The 18,709-nt window shown below is 38.7% G+C and overlaps 1 protein-coding gene across 4 annotated transcripts in view; it reads right to left on the bottom strand.

The window, feature by feature from the left end:
- Nucleotides 1-1,004: 1,004 nt before the first annotated feature.
- The window catches only part of LOC126416675 (fibroblast growth factor receptor substrate 2), a 48,360-nt gene continuing 30,655 nt past the window's right edge, over nt 1,005-18,709 (bottom strand). For all 4 annotated transcript variants that reach the window (XM_050084479.1, XM_050084481.1, XM_050084483.1 and 1 more), the window contains 2 exons: nt 8,761-8,834; nt 1,005-3,014 (listed from right to left, as the gene is read on the bottom strand). In XM_050084479.1, the coding sequence (XP_049940436.1) occupies nt 1,458-3,014; nt 8,761-8,817 (1,614 nt within the window). In that variant the 5' untranslated portion in view covers nt 8,818-8,834 and the 3' untranslated portion in view covers nt 1,005-1,457. The remainder of the gene's footprint in view (nt 3,015-8,760; nt 8,835-18,709) is intronic.

Genomic DNA, 18,709 nt, shown 5'->3' with positions numbered 1-18,709 from the left:
CTCCGACATCGACCGGTGGAATGGTACTGTGCAGGCATACAGGCCCTCATTTCAAGGTGGCGTAAGGCCGTAACATTGAATGGAGATTACGTTGAAAAATAGTGTTGTGTAGCTAAAAGATTGGGGAATAACCTGGTGTATTTCAATGCTGAATAAAACAACCCCTGTTTCAGAAAAAAAATGTGTTGCATTACTTATTGAACTGCCCTCGTATTACATAGTCATATTGCTGTGGATGATCTGCCACGTATGTAGTTATGTTCAGTACCGCTTCCTTGGACAAATATTGTTCTTCACTACATTTCACTGGAGATGGGATTTGTGGTTCTCTATCCAACAAGTATGATGAACTGCATGGGTCCTCATGTACACTGTCTGCACAGTCGAGTGTAAATGACACTACACATTCCATTGACTCATCTTGCAGAAACGCTAACACTTCATCTAACACTTCTTCATCAATCTGTGACACTCCTTGGATTCCTTTCTTATGAAATGTCAACTTTGCCAACTGTTACTGTAGATCATTGCCATTGCTCTGTTTTGTATCAACACCACTAACAATGTTGTGAGTTACTTGTTGACTAAGCAGTTTAACTACCTCTGTAGCGTAATACTGTGCTCACCATTGGATACCTCCAGGCCTGCCCCTGTTACCATTTAGCAGCAAATACTGTGGTTGCATGGTAGACAATATGTGGGGTGTCGAACATCGTAAACATCATTGGCCTTTTTCGACCTCGCACTCAAGGGTTTCCTTGTTAGATATGTTCTGTGACTCATAATATTATTATACTGCAAGTTGTGGTTCAGATTGTGTGAATATGTACAGGAATAATACCAGACCAAACAGCTGTTCTTTATACTTGCAAGTACCCGGTATAAAACTAGGCACCTTGCAGAATCATGGATAATACAATTCATAGACACAAATTTTTAACTGACACCAACAATGACCCAAATTCCAATATATGAGGGATGCAGGTTGTGAAACAATTATGGTGTTAGTTTAATATACACATTTATTTTGTATAACACACAACATGTAATATATAATCAGGCACACAATATCTCTCAAATTTACATGTAACTATATGTATATGTATGTGTGTATATCTGTATATATAGCACTGCAGTTAAAAATCACCCCAAAGTGGGGCTAGACATTGCATTATTATCTCTTTGGCATTATTTACACTTTGGGCTATCATGCAAAAAATATATATGTATATATATGTTATATTTCTTATTGTACAATGTAAACAATTCGATGTATGAACTTCATGTTGGACACATTCCAATAGGCTCATTCAATAATATGCTTCAAAATCCTCATTAAGTCTAAAAATATCTTTGGTACAGTCAATCTTTGGACTAATTATACACCCGCGAAAAAAGGAATAATTTCCTAATTTCTTCTCAAAATATCATCGATGGAAAAAGAAAATACATTTCTTTTACTCTGTGGGGCTATTTATTGCAGGAGCTGATACTAAATCGCTAATAGTTGAATTGTGCCTCGTTTTACGAGAACTTTCACTGTCATTGTCTATGCTAGGATTTACAGAATGTGAAAGTGCAACAGTTTTATTGAAATCTATTGTGGCATAGCCTTCCGAGCCACGGTGAGGAGATTCTGTTGATACTGATCCTGTTGCAGGACTAGTAGAACTAGATGGAGATGTTTGCTGCTGCTGTAAAGCACTGCTTGCAGAAGAATCTTTACTCTGATCCAGGTCAAGGACAATATAGTTAACTTGTCGATACTGGCCCAGTGTTGGTGTTATCGAGTGAGATTGATGGTTCTGAGCTGAAGATGCTTTATCAACTGCTGGAATTTGGGTAAGTGGCTGAACTGGCATTTTTGGTAAAAGGGACAAAGGAACTTCAATACTGCCAGGTTCAAGGTTTGCATAACAATGTCTAGGTTCATCCACATCCATTTCACTTTGTTGCATAGATACAATACAATTAGGGAACGTAGCTTTATTCCACGAGCTGCCATTATTTGCTTCTGTAGCTTTGAGAATGTCAGTGCCAGGAATAACATTCATATACAGGTGTCCTTGTTGAGCCTCTGACAAATCAAGCTGTGCGTAATTTGTGTCTTCTGTTACACTACCTGCCAATAATGAAGGTACATTACTAACATCGATATTTACATAGGATCCTGATGAATTACTCTGAGGGTGTTTTACAGCATCAGAATGGGTTGTGGTGACCGTTGTGCTAATCTCGCATGAGGAAATTGTGCTGGGAAGAAGGTGGGGCATCCTAGGGTCACACTCTACAGCTGGTGACAGTTTAACTGGAGTTGTTCCATTTATATGAAACAGAGGACGAGCTGCTAATTTCTTATTACTTTCTAGAACTGAAGGAATGGCAAAGTTATCTGCTGCAGAAGAAAATAACTCTTCATTAACATATGTTGCACTTGCAGAATTGCTTACTGGTGTCGGTGGAAGTGGATGAGGAATAGGTATAGGAACAGGGGGAGGAGAAGGAGATGCTGTGCCCTGTGGGCTTATGGGACCATTACTACTGCTTCCGACACTGCTCAATCTTGTAGACACTCCACTATTTTGTGACACAAATCTTATACTTGTCGGCTGTCCTGTGCGACTTCCCCTTCGCACTGGAGCAGGATCGAGGTAGTTTCCGTCTGATGATGGTACATTGATACGTGTCGGAAAAATTGGGCCTGGGTTAGAGGCAACAGGAAACTCTCTGGATACAGTATCTTCACTGGCATTGTTGCGCATGAGGATTTTAGCCTGCAGGAGATTGAAGAGTTGTTCTGCTCGCTGACAACGAAATGCGTAAATTCCGGCACCGGTGGGACAACGACGGCCCGATTCAAAGCTGAAGAGTTCTGCGTCGAAGCCGTAACGGCGCAGGCTACGAAGAGGCCATTTTATTGGTTCCTTCTTCCGCTGATAAAATATGAGGTGACTCTCTGTAATTTCCAACTGACCTGAGCTTAATCTGTTACCAGCTTCATCCACATTTATCACCTGTGAAGTAACACATAAAAACATTCAAATTGATAGGTAAACCTTATCAGAGATTATTTATCAGTGAAAACTAGTTGAAACTGATGATGACATGCAACAAATTGAAAGCAGTGCCACATAATAATAAGATAAATGGACACTTTGAAATGTAATTGATTGATTACATTTCTTCACCAGTAAAATAATACACAAATTTAAATAATTCTATGGTGCTATATTATAAAGTGCATTACACATTAATATTTTGTGCCATGATTGGCCAAAGTTTTAGAACACAGCTGCCTGTGGCCAACACCACATAGCAATTATATGACGAGATAGACGCCCCCCCCCCCCCCCCCCCCAAAGAACAAACCAGACTAATTTTTGGTGGACAGAGTTTCTGTAGTACCGCAATTTGCTGCTAGGTGCACGTAGAGCAAACATTCCAGGGTCAGTAAGCACAGCACCACTGCTGAAGGAGGACAGGATTAGGTTCGGCAGAGTTTATACTGACAACTGTTTTGTTTGATTGTCGTGTTTGCAACGGCTGATTTCCAGGAACAGTGTGTGGCAGTGAAGTTCTGCTTTCTGCTAGGGAAAAAAGGAACAGAAACCATTGAAATGTTAAAATGGCATATAGGATGATGCTATAGGGAAAACTCAAGTGTTTTAGGTGTTTTCCCATTTAAAAAATGGTGAAATGTCAACTGATGACAAACTTCATTCTAGTCGTCCTTCCACGGACCAAACAAATGAAAATGTTGAGAATTGGGGCCGTTGGGAGTGACTTGGAGTTCAGTGCAGTGAATTGTGACAGAAGATTTGAGAAGGAAAAGGGTGGCTGCTGAATTCATGCCATAACTGTACCATTGCTGTGCTTTTAAAAAAAAAAAAAGAGTCCCTAAATGGTCCAAACTTTTTTTTTTTTCAAAAATTATCACCGGTGACAAAAACTGAAGCTATGCTTACAACCCTCAATCAAAGTGACAATCAAGCCAGTGGGAGACTTCAAGTTCCCCTCACCCCAAGAAAGCCTGGCAGGTGAAATCAAACATTAAAACAATGCTGATTTGTTTTTTCAATGTGAGAATTCCATTCAGAGTTTGTGCCTGACGGTCAGACAATGAACCATTCTTTCTACTTGGGAGTTTTGAATAGATTGTGCAACAGTGTGTGGTGGACGCAGCCTTGATTCGGGGCAGTTGATTGACAAATATTGCATGATCCTGTTCCTTCCCCCCCCCCCCCCCCCCCCATACTCACCGACCATGACCCGTGCAATTTTTTTTTATTTCCTAGAATGAAAAGAAACATGAAAGGGAATGTTTTGCTGGTGTTTGCTGAGGTGAAGAAAAAACAGACGGAGGCACTGTCAAGAATAACATGAGATGAATTTAAACAATGTTTTGCAAATGGAATAAAATATTACAAAAGTGTTTTAGCATAAGTGGAGAGTACTTTGAAGGGAACTGAAAGTTTGTGCTTAAAATGTGAATAAATAAGTTTAAAAAAAGTTTGGTTGCTTCTGGGTACCTCCTCATAGAATGCTTTAGGATGGTCCTAGAACAAAATACCCACGGATGTTTGACTGCTAATGAAACAAATAATAATTATTTTGTAAACAGTTCCAAAACAGGTATAGTAGCACTCAATAGCTAAATATTCAGCTGAGAGTATTGCTGAAATACAACTGCTTTGTGAAGAACAGAATGATAAACAAGATAACATATTTGTTTACAGGGAAAGATGCCACATTAAATGGATACTATATATATTGCTTTACTGGTAAAGGAGGACATTGTGTAGAATGTAGAAATGCTGCTCAACTGACAGCACTTTGCGAACGTTAACACACTCAACATGAGACAGTGCAAAAAGAAGTGGAAGCCATTGCGAGATTGGGGTGGGGGGAGAGGGGGGGGGGGGGAGCAAATAAACAGGAAAATGTGGTGAGTGGCCAGCCAAATCAGAGTGTTTGTGATGTATACTTCATGACTGGGATCAGTGCTGGTGGATTAAAATTCATCAAGGGGAGAGAGTACAGCAAAAATTAATAAAGATTAGAGTTTAATGCCCCACTGACACTGACAACTAGATAATTAAAAACAGGATACATGCTTGGATGGGAAAAAATAGCTGTGTCCTTTCCAAAGGAACTACCCCAGAATTTGCCTTATTGATTTAGGAAAACAATAGAAGACTAAAACTGGTTTAGAGAAATCACAGAGTACTTATAAATGGTGGAAAAATTGAAATTTTTTATGACTTTATTAAATTCTATAGTCTTTCCTGATTACATTTATATACACATTGTAGGGTATCAAATGAAAAATGACCTATATATACCAAATTTTAAAGTTACGATCACGTATGCCGTCACGTCCCCTTTATTTCTGTTACAGAAACCAGTATAATTTCAAAGAGAACTGTGAACCTTCTGTTTGCAGCGATTATATGTATGATACATTGTATATGTTGGTTAACAGTGCAGGTTTCTAGTGTCTGTAAATGATTATCTTTGCTAGTAGTTACTTTTGTTTCACTGAAGCAGTTTGTTCACATGTTACTGAATGTTTGTTGCCCACGTGCTACATATATTTGTGGAAGTACATATCCTTTAGTATGCAATAAATATGAACTATGCCACGCATCAAGAAATTCAATAAAAGGAAATTCCCTGGTAACCAGTTCACAAACAAAGCAAGCCACACTGCTGAAAGTAACCTATGTATCAGTTCTTCAGGGAAAAAAATCCCACATGGCATGCCTCCTGGTGATTCAAATTTTGGTGTTAACAATGACACTGTTTGTAGTGGATTTGTTCCTGTTAATGCGGGCATCTTATCTTCTTTGATAAAGGAAGTGGCAAAATGTAAACAATGTGATGGTGTAGGCCATCTGAAAATAATTGAACAGCAAAGTAGCAGGAAGGGTTTAGCATCAAAATTAGTTGTTCTGTGTAGATCCTGCAATAAATCTACCTCGAAAATGACTTCGAACATTGTATGCAATTCATATGATGTGAATTTGAAGTTAGTGTACGCAATGCGGGCAATAGGAAAAGGAAAAAAAAGGCTGCTCAAACGTTCTATGGTTTGATGGACCTTCCTCCTCCTCCCAGTAGGTTCAGCAAGTACATAAAAATACTTTTAGGTGCCTTGACGGTTGTTCTAAGGCATCTATGAAATGTGCAGTAGAAGAAACTGTACATATTATTGGAACCAGGAACATTGCTGTTGCACCTGATGGGACATGGCAACATCGAGGACATCGTTCCCTGAATGGTGTTGTATGTGCTACTTCTCTGGAGGATGGGAAAGTTGCTGATGTTGAGTTGGTTGGTTGGTTGTTTGGGCAAGGAGACCAGACTGCGTGGTCATCGGTCTCATCGGTTTAGGGAAGGATGTGGAAGGAAGTCGGCCGTGCCCTTTCAGAGGAACCATCCCGGCATTTGCCTGGAGTGATTTAGGGAAATCATGGAAAACCTAAATCAGGATGGCCGGACGCGGGATTAAACCGTCGTCCTCCCGAAAGCGAGTCCAGTGTCTAACCACTGCGCCACCTCGCTCGGTGATGTTGAGTGCTTATCCAAGTAGTGCCATACTTGCCATGGTAACACTGAAGGACATCTTGAACATCAGTGTTCTACAAATTATGATGGTTACAGTGGGGGTATGGAGTATGATGGAGCTCTACAAATATTTCAGATGTCGGTGCCTGTTTATAACATTAGATATACGAAGTACGTAGGTGATGGGGACTCTAAAGCTTTAAATAAAATTAATCAGTTCAATGTTTATAGTGATACCATGGTCACAAAACTGGAGTGTTGTGGACATGTGCAAAAGAGGATGGGTGCTAGATTGAGGAAGCTAAGAAGAGAAATGAATGGAAAGTTGCTATCTGAGGGAAAATCTCTGTCTGGCCGCAGCAGACTGACAGAAACTGAAATAGAGCTTCTTCAGAGTTATTATGGACTGGCCATTAGACGAGCTACACCTCTGAATGATGTTACAGCAATGAGAAAAAAAGCTGTATGGGCCACCTACTTTCATAAGTTGTCCACAGATGACCACCCTGTCCATGGACTTTTGCCTAAAGGAGCAGATTCTTGGTGGGGTTACCAAAAATCAAAAGAAAGTGGTCAAATGCACTATCATAAGCATTCTCTTCCTGAGCCTGTTATGAATGAAATAACACCAATTTTTAGAGACCTGAGTGACCCTGTTTTGCTTAGTAAATGTTTTCATGGGGACACTCAGAATACAAATGAAAGTTTCAACAACTGCATATGGGAAAGATTACCCAAGAATGTTTTTGTAGGACTAAATACATTACAAGTTGGTTTTAGATGCAGCAATATGTTTCAGTGATGGAGTGATAGGAAGGTTGGAAGTCCTGAGAAATTTAGGCATAAAATGTGGTTCTAATATGGAAGATCAATTGTATGCGTGTGACAGACAGTGGGTGCATGAAGCTGAAAGATTCGCTCTTCATGTTCCCAAAGAACCAAGAAGTGCTAAAAGGAATGCCAAGAGGAAGCTTGAAGGCGAAGAAATGCTGTAAGATGAAGACTATGCTTCAGGAATGTTCTGAGGCACAGTTTAATTGGAGTCATACCTTCATTCGCAGTTTCCCGCAAGCTGTGATTTTCAGAATTCAGGTACAAATATTTCCTAAAGTCTATAAAGCATTACTCTAATTTTTTTCTGTAACTTGCAATAGTCCATACTTATGTAGTAGACCTAAGCTTTATTGCAGAAACAACAAAATTATAGAAAAAATAACATTTTTATCGGAAAAAAAAATTATAAAAATTAAAATGTAAGAAGTGATATTTTTTATCCTTGTAATATACACAATATGTGGAATTAAATAGGTTTAGTACCTCAGCCATCATGTCATGCAAGTCGTAAAAATTGGGTCTCCTTCAAATGTATAACATTGGATTAAATGGTACCTCAATTTGAGGAAGCATTTTGGAAAAAAATTGCATCAGTTCCTTTGTAATTTTTTAATAACCCTAAGCAGGTTCAAACAAGAAAAGTATAAACAAAATGAAAATTTGTATGAATAAAGATAGTTTAAAAAGCTAGCTGTACCAAAAAATATGAAAGCACAGCTGAGAGGTCGCCAAACAAATAAGATTTTTTTCACATCACTGTGAAATCTATGTATCACACCTTTCCTGGTCCATTCTGTGTTGTCATTTATGTTTACTGGCATAAGTGAATCTTCTACACAACATAAATAAGCAAAACTGAGTAATTGCTAAAAAAATGTATAACACTTTTACTAAGCTGAATGAAGGTATTGAGGGAAAAGGAAATTAATATAGGGGTGAAACTGCTTTCAAAATGTTATACGCTGCTAGATTTTGTTAACAAGGAAATACGAAAAAAAAAAAAAAAAAACAGTAATATGATGTATGTGGCAGTTATATATTAGTATCAGTGTAAGAGGAGCATATTTTCTGATTAAGCATTACTATACAACAGACAAACATTTTTTGCGTGCAGCACAGACAAAAAAGACTAAATGGTAAGGGCTTGGATTAAACCAGTTGGAGAACATGCCAAAGTAATAGGAAACTGAAGTTTTAAAAGTTTCATTTGTATCCAAGTGGGGATAGCAGAGATGTCATAGAGGCTTGGTACAATTTTTTTGTGCTTATTAATTGTAAAACTAGTGACATTTCTTACTGGGAAGGAATGGGTCTGGTTTTCATGTCATTGCACCACTATAACACGAAGTCATCATTTACCTGAAAAACATTGGGGTGAAGGTCATTGATGTCAGTTTTGCTGGAAATACACCCCATGTTATGCACTGCAGTCTCTGAAAAAGATAGACAAAGGTGAAATTACCAATTGATTATTTACAAATCCTAAAACATTTTAAGGATCTAGAGGGCAATCAAAACTACCACTACCTGTAGACTACAGATGACTTAAAAGATAAACAAGATTATCCTTTAAAATATTACCATCTCTCCTTGTATTTTGCTCGTCTTTACAAACACACAAATTTGTAATCATTTTATGCTAGATCAAGAAATGTCACTGACACCTCATCAATGAAAAGTGCAAATATTAACTTTATTGTAAAGGGTGATTATAATGGAATTTCCAGTTTCAAAATGATATAAAGAAAGAACCACTGTTCAGAATGACAACAAATTTGAATGGAATATTATTGAAGAAGGCAGAAACATTATGAGGGGGTGAAAATAATAATAATAATAATAATAATAATAATGCACTATGTGGTGCTGTAGGGGCAGAATATGCAAAATGGGAGGTGCACGGTCTTTCCTCAGTTTGCATCTGAGATTCTCAGCATGATTGTCTCAATGCAGTATTGCACGGTGCTGGTAAAGCACTTCACAAGAACAGTGACTGGGTGCCAGTAGCTGTGTAGAAGTTCTGAACACACAGGGGTTGGTCCAGTGTTTGCCCAGGTCTGGAGAAAAAGATTATAAAATTTCAAAAGGAAGTCTGTTTTGAAGTGCAGTGTGGTAGATGGAGGACAACAACTGATCTGGTGTCAGCATTGCAGTAGGGGTCAAATGGTGGTGCGCAAACATGCAGTGCAAGGGGAATTTCCTGAACTTGGGATATGCTTGTGAGCATGGTGCATAAAATTCTACGAAACATTCTGCATTGGAATTCACGAAAAATTTACTCATTTTTAGGTGCTGCTTCATGCTGACCTGCAGTAATGCTAACAGCTGTTCTAGAATTTCTTGCTCATATGGAAGTCGACAATTAATGGCCATGCGAGATCATGAGGGCAGATGAAGCCCGTTTCTATCTGCAAGGAGATATCAATACACAGAACAGCAGAACACTGGCAACAGAAAATCTGCTCGCATATCAACTGTTACCACTTCATTCTGCAAAGGCAATTGTACAGCACGGGTTGATGGCATCGTTTATCGTAGGGACATACTTTTTTGAGGAGATGAGTCCTGCGGGTTCTGTTGCCTGTACCATCACTAGTAAATGCGCTGAGAGCCTTCCGTGTCATTCCAGCCCTTCAGCAGCATGCATGTGTGGGTAGGATCATTTTTGTGCAAGATGGCACTCCTTGACACATTGCATAGCTAGTAAAGCAGCTGCTGCAGAGGTATTTTGGAACTGCTAGAATAATCAGCCATCATTTCCCTTTGCTGTGGCCATCCAGATAACCTGATCTTAATCACTATGACTTCTGGCAGTGGGTTTATCGGAAAGACGCTGTGTTCTGTTCTCTGATTACAAATACAGCTGAACTGAAGGCACACACTGAGCAACACATTCTGAACATTATCCCCAATATATTTCTATCTGTTGTGGAACATTCCGTTTCTCAGTTTCAACTTGTAGCTGAAAACGATCAACAGAGTATTGAATTTGTGTTGCACCAGTCTCATGACAATTTAAAGTCAATTTCATTGTTCCTTTTTATGTGGTTTTTGGCCTCAGAACAATCAAAAACGGATTTTTTCCATCCGATGTGGTATGACCTAACGAGCTGTACCAAACTTGTGTGGTCAACCACACTGCATAGTACGATTGGTTTAATATGCAACTCACACCATAGCCATCATATTGTGATTCATCTGTCATTTGTAGTGGAATTTATTTACGTTATGATGTTTACACACCATGCAGTGGGAAAGATTTTTATTAAATTCTTTTTGGTTCCATAACATTTTCCACTTATTCAATAATATCCTGTTCAAATTTGATATCATTCCGAGCAGCAGTTCTTTCTTTCTTTTTTCATGCAGCATTTTCAAACTGCAAATTTAATTATATATGTACAGACTTAAATGTGTCTCAACCAGTCAGAAGATACTTAGGAAACTGGTTCTAAATGTGTAATTCTGTAAACCAAAAACAAAACTTAGAAATCCTCCTCTCTTTGTTCAGAGAAACAGCCAGGTTTGAAACTGGTTCTGTCTAATAAATTGTACTTCTAACTGGAACTGCTTTTCATCACTTAAAACTTGTGAAAAAGATGAAGCTGTCATCAACTATAAGGCTGGGTTGAATACCACAAAGAGCTTTACTAGGCACGGTCCTGGTATGCTGTTGGCCTTCTCCAATCTTTGAACTGATTTACCTGACCAGGACATACAGTTGTACTGGGATTGTGAACCATAGTGCACTATTACATTTTTCTTATTAATAAACATTGCCATATTTGAATTAAGTGAAAAGTGATAGATAAAAATCCAAGGAATGACCAGGTAATCAAACCCAAGATCTTTGGATTTGGTCTGGCACTTTACCACCAAGCTTTCACTGTAAAATTGCAAATAGGCAGAATAGCTGGCCAGAACTTATATCTAGGGGGTGACATTTATTACTACCGGTAGATACATTTAAAAATGAAAATGTTGTTCACAGCTTTCCGAACTTTTACTTCCTTCCTTCGGAGGGAAAATGGGGTGGGTTGGGGAAGGTTGGAAAGGAGGGGCAGTTCACTCAGGTCCCACATTGAGAGTTGACACACCTGTTGTGTGAACAAGATGAAACAAAGAGGGGTCTCAATGTTACAGTCAGTTCCAAAAGCTAGGAGCAGTTTTTCATTTTTGTACTGTCTTCCGGCAGTACTGATATGCTGTCTTCTGGAGTTAAGCATTGGCTGACTATTCTGTCTTCTCATAATTTTACAGTTTTCTTGAATTCTCCTTTTGATACAGAAAACTTAGAACCAACACATTGTAAATACACAGATATAATTTTTCTGCTCATATCATGTAAACTTGATTCTGGTTGACATATTGAGCCTGAATGTGAGAAATTTTGATCACTAATATAAATTCTATTATTAAAGGTGCCACAATTTTGAAAGGATTGATTATACTATAAATAATCATCATGCTCGCAGCCTTGGTGAACCAGATCTATAACTGCAGCAGGCAGAAATGGTCCTTTTACTAGGCCTTTCATGAAATGAACTTTTAGGCCCCATAAGTTGCATACAAGTTAGTTAATCATCACAGCTATGGCTAAGAGCCTCATTAGTCTGGAGGCAGCAATGAAAATTGTTTCCTTAGGTAACAATATGAAACTAGTGACTTCTAGCTATCTTTTTTATCAACACAAGCATTTCTTTGTTGGTCACCATTATTAGGAAGTTGTTATAAGTCAGGAAAAAGTACAGGGAATAAATGACTTTCTCATAAACATGAGACAAGTGGGTGGAATGTTATGCCAGCCTCACAGAATACAGCTATTCCCTAAACTGAAACAGTCTTGAAGTAAGTCACCACCTTGATCAAACAAATGCTAATCATCCAGGGAGAAATCACTGAAAAAATAATAAATAACCTCAAATAGTTGCACCCCTTCTCCAGAAGAGTTTGGTTACCACAGGTGGAGGAGTAAAGGTTTGGGAAAAAACACCCCGTCAATGTTCAGCTCATTAGAGAAGGAGTAAAATCTTGGATTGGACACAGATGAGAAAGGAAATCAGCAATGCTATTACTTAAGAAACTACCCTAGCATCCACCTCAGATGAATTTGATAAATCACTGAAAAATGAAGTCAGTGTGGCCAGACAGGGAGTTTTAATCTCACTTCTCCAAAATACGAGTACAAATCCAACATAAGAGGTGGAATGATAGTTGCTAGACTCATGCTGGAGGTTGTTATAACCTTCCTGATCACTGCAACTGAGACTCAAGACAACCTCCATAATTTCATTGTCATCACAAAATATCAGACTCTACTGGAGCGAGACAGTAATCTATTGAACCCAGCATCTCATTATCAATGGAGAGAAGTCTTCCGAAGGAAGAGTGATCTCAGGTGTGCTGCAGGGGAGTGTTGTAGGACCACTGCTATTCACAATATACATAAATGACCTTGTGGATCACATCAGAAGTTCACTGAGGCTTTTTGCGGGTGATGCTGTAGTATATCGAGAGGTTGTAACAATGGAAAACTGTACGGAAATGCAGGAGGATCTGCAACAAACTGACGCATGGTGCAGGGAATGGCAATTGACTCTCAATGTAGACAAGTGTAATGTGCTGCGAATACATAGAAAGAAAGATCCTTTATCATTTAGCTACAATATAGCAGGTCAGCAACTGGACGCAGGTAACTCCATGAATTATCTGGGAGTAGGTATTAGGAGTGATTTAAAATGGAATGATCATATAAAGTTGATCATCGGTAAAGTGGATGCCAGAATGAGATTCATTGGAAGAATCCTAAGGAAATGCAATCCGAAAACAAAGGAAGTAGGTTACAGTACACTTCTTCGCCCACTGCTTGAATATTGCTCACCAGTGTGGGATCCGTACCGGATAGGGTCGATAGGAGAGATAGAGAAGATCCAACGGAGAGCAGTGCGCTTCGTTACAGGATCATTTAGTAATCGCGAAAGCGTTACCGAGATGATAGATAAACTCCAGTGGAAGACTCTGCAGGAGAGACGCTCAGTAGCTCGGTATGGGCTTTTGTTGAAGTTTCAAGAACATACCTTCACCGAGGAGTCAAGCAGTATATTGCTCCCTCCTACGTATATCTCGCGAAGAGATCATGAGGATAAAATCAGAGAGATTAGAGCCCACACAGAGGCATACCACCAATCTTTCTTTCCACGAACAATACGAGACTGGAATAGAAGGGAGAACTGATAGAGGTACTCAAAGTACCCTCTGCCACACACCGTCAGGTGGCTTGTGGAGTACAGATGTAGATGTAGATGTAGGTATGTTTGCTAATGCCTGGATCACGTATGGTCGTCAGTGTGTCAGGGCCATTAAAGGGTCTTTTCTGACTATCTCATATTTTTGCTTACTAATTCCCACATAAGCAGCAGACCATCTGAGGCAGTCCACATAAAACAGGAATTCCACATTATATTACACTTCTAAGATGTTTGCTAAAGTAGGAACATAAAAATCCTATATAACTTGAGAGCAAAGGAGCCTTCTTTTGCATCAAAACGCATCTCCTGTGGATGTCAGATAAATGTGCAAGTCTAGCACTCACTCACTGTGAGAGAAAACACTCTTGTCCCACGTTGCAAAGGACTCTCTTGGTGACATCTATCTGAGAATCATAGGCATTTCAGTTGAGAGCATGGCTTGCACATATCTATCTCTCTCTCTCTCTCTCTCTCTCTCTCTCTCTGTGTGTGTGTGTGTGTGTGTGTGTGTGTACATTCCTAATACAGACACTCTGCCTGCTGACTTACAGGCATCACAACTGTTTGTAATAGAGCAACGTGGATTATCCTACTATTTGTTCTTATGCCACTCCTGACATCAATACAATTTTTTTCCTTATTTGATCTTATTTTGTTAATAGTATATACACAACAGTCACTCAAAATATCTAATTTCTTATCTAAACAGTGCTTCTTAAAACTTTATTACTCACTGTGTGAGTTCTCAATTACTGATAATAATGTTATTTCTAATGAAATATTCATGATTTACTATACATGCTAACCAGTCATCATGACATTTTTTATCAGCTAATAGTTGTTAATTTCTAAACTGGTATTGTTCATTTGAAAGCCCTCATTTTCTTCTTTTCAATGAAAGTTTTACTTTTCCTAAAGCTTCATTTTAAAGATTATTCATACTAAAAATTTCTTGTTCTAGAATGCTCCAATCTTAAATTGTGATTATATCCAAAACTCAGTAACATAGTTTTGCAGCACTGATTTTTCTAAATCCAAAAATGTCTCCTTTCATTAAATTAACATGTTAGTTTGTTAATTACTCAATTCTGAAAATTATGCTTTCTTACGGTTTTAACAGAACTTCAGGAATCCATGTTTTGTAAATATTGCTCTCCCACAAAATAGCAACTACCCTTTGACAATGCACTAATTACACTGATATTACTTAAAAAACTTATGTCACTGTCTGTTGTGTCTTTGTCTCTTTTAAATTTCCAGTTTTTTATTTTATTATTTAACGTGTAATAAATGTGTATTTTACCATTTTGTGGTTCCTGTATTGAGCACGTCTATAAATAGGTGTGGCACACAAAAACGCCAATCAGTCGGTGTTTAACTAGCAAAATGTACAAATAGATGTGACAATATCATTACATAAGATCAGTCAGTATTCAAAATGTCAACATCTACATGATTCTCATGTCAACCTGCATCAGTGCCAAAATGATAAAATGTGAAACCACTAGATCAATCAGAGTAATGTAGAGTATTAAACTCACCTGCGACCAGTGAACTTTATGAATGTTTGTTAATTAGGGTATCTTACTGATCTGTATTTAATATTGAGACTCCAGCATATTTCGAAGCTGATTAACAAAAAGAGAACCTTGTGGACAAAGAACATGAAGTGATCAAAAATCATTGTTACAGTGTTGTGTGCTTTATTTGGTAAATAGCATGACGACAACTCAAGACAACAGGTTGTGAGATTACTGAAGGTGAAGAACCAGGTCAGTAAACTTACATTCTGGGAACTTACATATTGTTTCTACAAAATTGTTTTTAAGAAGGAACCCTGTGCCTTTCAAACCTTTCAAATAGACATTTCTAAACATACAAATGTGGTTCCCTTCAGGACTGAAGCTTAATTTCCTCCATTCTGTTGAAGTACCGGAGCCCTCTGCTACGTGGCCTCTATTTTATACAACATTTCTCTCATTGGGAGACCAGCTGTGTGGGGGAGACCTGGAGAGATTTTCAAATTATGTTATGTTGTCAAAATATATGCTCCATAAGCCACTGAATACTGCATGATGAGCAAACTTTCTCTACTATCATTGGTTATGCTCTTTACTTGCTTGATCTATGTGTGTGGAGTGAATGCCCACAGGCCTTTGTATGTGCTCTAATCATCTTGTATGATTCTCAAGTTGAATGTATGATGGAGTAAGCTGTTTCATGACGCATTTTAAATACTGATTCATTAAATTTACTGAGTACTGTTTTCCAAGCTAAATCTCATCTCTCTTCAAGTATGTTGCAAGTGCACACCAATATCACTTTCTCAAACCTAGTGCCTTACAGCACATCTCTGACTGCAACTGACTTCTTCCTTGTTGTTTATTTGAAGAGGATCACAAATTTTTTGGAACAAATATTATGCAATTTCTTTACCTTTCTTTTCTCATCTTCTCTGTGGTCTACATGACAGTAAAAATACAAGTGTTACTAACTCTTGGAAAAGCGCGTGCCCATCTAGATAAAATTTGCCTTTCATTACTGTTTCCAGTTTAAACGTAGAGGCAGTACTAAGCAGTACCCTGTGATAGGTGCAATTATCTTCTGAAGCAAGAAGCTCTTGTCTTTACAAAATATATCACCGGTCTTTATGCAAAATATGAACAAAATTTTAAGGGCTATACTAAGATAAAATATGTTTTCCATTTCTTTTCCTTCTTTATTTATTTTTTTAATGAAGTCACACCCTCTGCTTCACACAAGTTGAGAACCAGAGCTCCACACCTGGTGACAATCAGAGCTCCATACGCAGTGACCATCGGACCGTGCCTTGTCATAATAGATGAAACCTAGTTTGTCTGTATCTTTCCCCTCGCATACCTCTATGGTGTATGGTGTGTGTGTGTGTGTGTGTGTGTGTGTGTGTGTGTGTGTGCGTGTGCGCGCGTGCGCATGTACTGACTGGGACAAGATTTTCACTTTAAGACAGATGAAGCAAATTTTAATATTTTCATTGCAATTTATTCACTCTCAACCAGGATTACAGGTTGCCCGTAACTCATTCTTACAAACTACTACACAACATTTCAAGTTGATGAATCAATTCTTTTACAGCCAAAGTCTCGTAATTTTCTATCGACTGTTCAGTGACACTGTTCTCCAACTCTTTTTTTGACAGTGAGGAGTAATACTGATCATTTAGTGGCACACCCGCCCTACTTGACACAAACAGCATTTCCAGACACTGAAATTATGTAAGGAGCACCTGGGTTCAAACCACTGTCTACTCATTTTGATTCAGGTTTTCCAGAGTTTCTAAAATCTTTGAGGCAAAAGCCAGGCCGTTCCTCCAATGAGAACGGAGTCAACTTTCATCTCCAACTTTCTACAGCTGAGCTTGTGCTCTATCTCTAAGGCCCGCAGTGTCAGAGGCATTTTTAAGCTTCAATTTATCTCCGTTTTTGTCACACAGTGCAGTCACACATTGTAGTGACACTCAATTCTCCACTATGAATCTGTTTTTAGTTGCAGTGCAGTTTATTACGATAATCGCCTGTCTGCAGACATCCAAGGATGTTGTAAATAGTCTTCACGGGTTTGCCACCGGATCATGTTGTGCAAATTCCACAATATTTCCTTGGAGCAACTGTGCAACATCTTCTGGTGGTTCAACCTTGTTGGTCGCTAGGTTGCTCCGAGAAATATTGTGCAATTTGCAAAACGTGATCCAGCGGCAAACCCGTGAAGACTATTTAGAACATATCTGCTGGGAAAGCTTGAAGAGTCACATATAAGGATGTTACTTTTAGTATTCTTAACCAATACACATTTATTTACTATTACAACTCTTGGAATGTAGCTTTTTTGCAGTATGATTTATGGCTAGCAAATTACCTTTTGCAAAGAGACCTTTCATTAGATTATGAATCAATATCTGAAACACTGGAAAAGATGAAAACTGAGCCAGGTAAGTTGCTGGATAATATTTGCAAAAATTTACAAGAGTTTCAGAACTATAAAGTACATTTTTCCCCCCATGAACCATAGACCTTGCCGTTGGTGGGGAGGCTTGCGTGCCTCAGCGATACAGATTGCCGTACCGTAGGTGCAACCACAACGGAGGGGTATCTGTTGAGAGGCCAGACAAACATATGGTTCCTGAAAAGGGGCAGCAGCCTTTTCAGTAGTTGCAGGGGCAACAGTCTGGATGATTGACTGATATGGCCTTGTAACACTAACCAAAACGGCCTTGCTGTGCTGGTACTGTGAACGGCTGAAAGCAAGGGGAAACTACAGCCGTAATTTTTCCCGAGGGCATGCAGCTTTACTGTATGATTAAACGATGATGGCGTCCTCTTGGGTAAAATATTCCGGAGGTAAAATAGTCCCCCATTCGGATCTCCGCGTGGGGACTACTCAGGAGGACGTCATCAGGAGAAAGAAAACTGTCATTCTACGGATCGGAGCGTGGAATGTCAGATCCCTTAATCGGGCAGGTAGATTAGAAAATTTAAAAAGGGAAATGGATAGGTTAAAGTTAGATATAGTGGGAATTAGTGAAGTTTGGTGGCAGGAGGAACAAGACTTTTGATCAGGCGAATACAGGGTTATAAATACAAAATCAAATAGGGGTAATGCAGGAGTAGGTTTAATAATGAATAAAAAAAATAGGAGTTCGGGTAAGCTACTACAAACAACATAGTGAACGCATTATTGTGGCCAAGATATACACGAAGCCCATGCCTACCACAGTAGTACAAGTCTATATGCCAAATAGCTCTGAAGATGACGAAGATATTGAAGAAATGTATGATGAGATAAAAGAAATTATTCAGGTAGTGAAGGGAGAAGAAAATTTAATAGTCATGGGTGACTGGAATTCGATAGTAGGAAAAGGGAGAGAAGGAAACGTAGTAGGTGAATATGGATTGGGGGGAAGAAATGAAAGAGGAAGCCGCCTGGTAGAATTTTGCACAGAACATAACTTAATCATAGCTAACACTTGGTTCAAGAATCATAAAAGAAGGTTGTATACATGGAAGAAGCCTGGAGATACTGAC

This window comes from Schistocerca serialis, chromosome 8, assembly GCF_023864345.2.
Source record: "Schistocerca serialis cubense isolate TAMUIC-IGC-003099 chromosome 8, iqSchSeri2.2, whole genome shotgun sequence".
NCBI lineage: Eukaryota > Metazoa > Arthropoda > Insecta > Orthoptera > Acrididae > Schistocerca > Schistocerca serialis.
The sequence above is the reverse complement of the archived record's forward strand: the minus strand, read 5'-3'. Positions and strand labels throughout refer to the sequence as shown.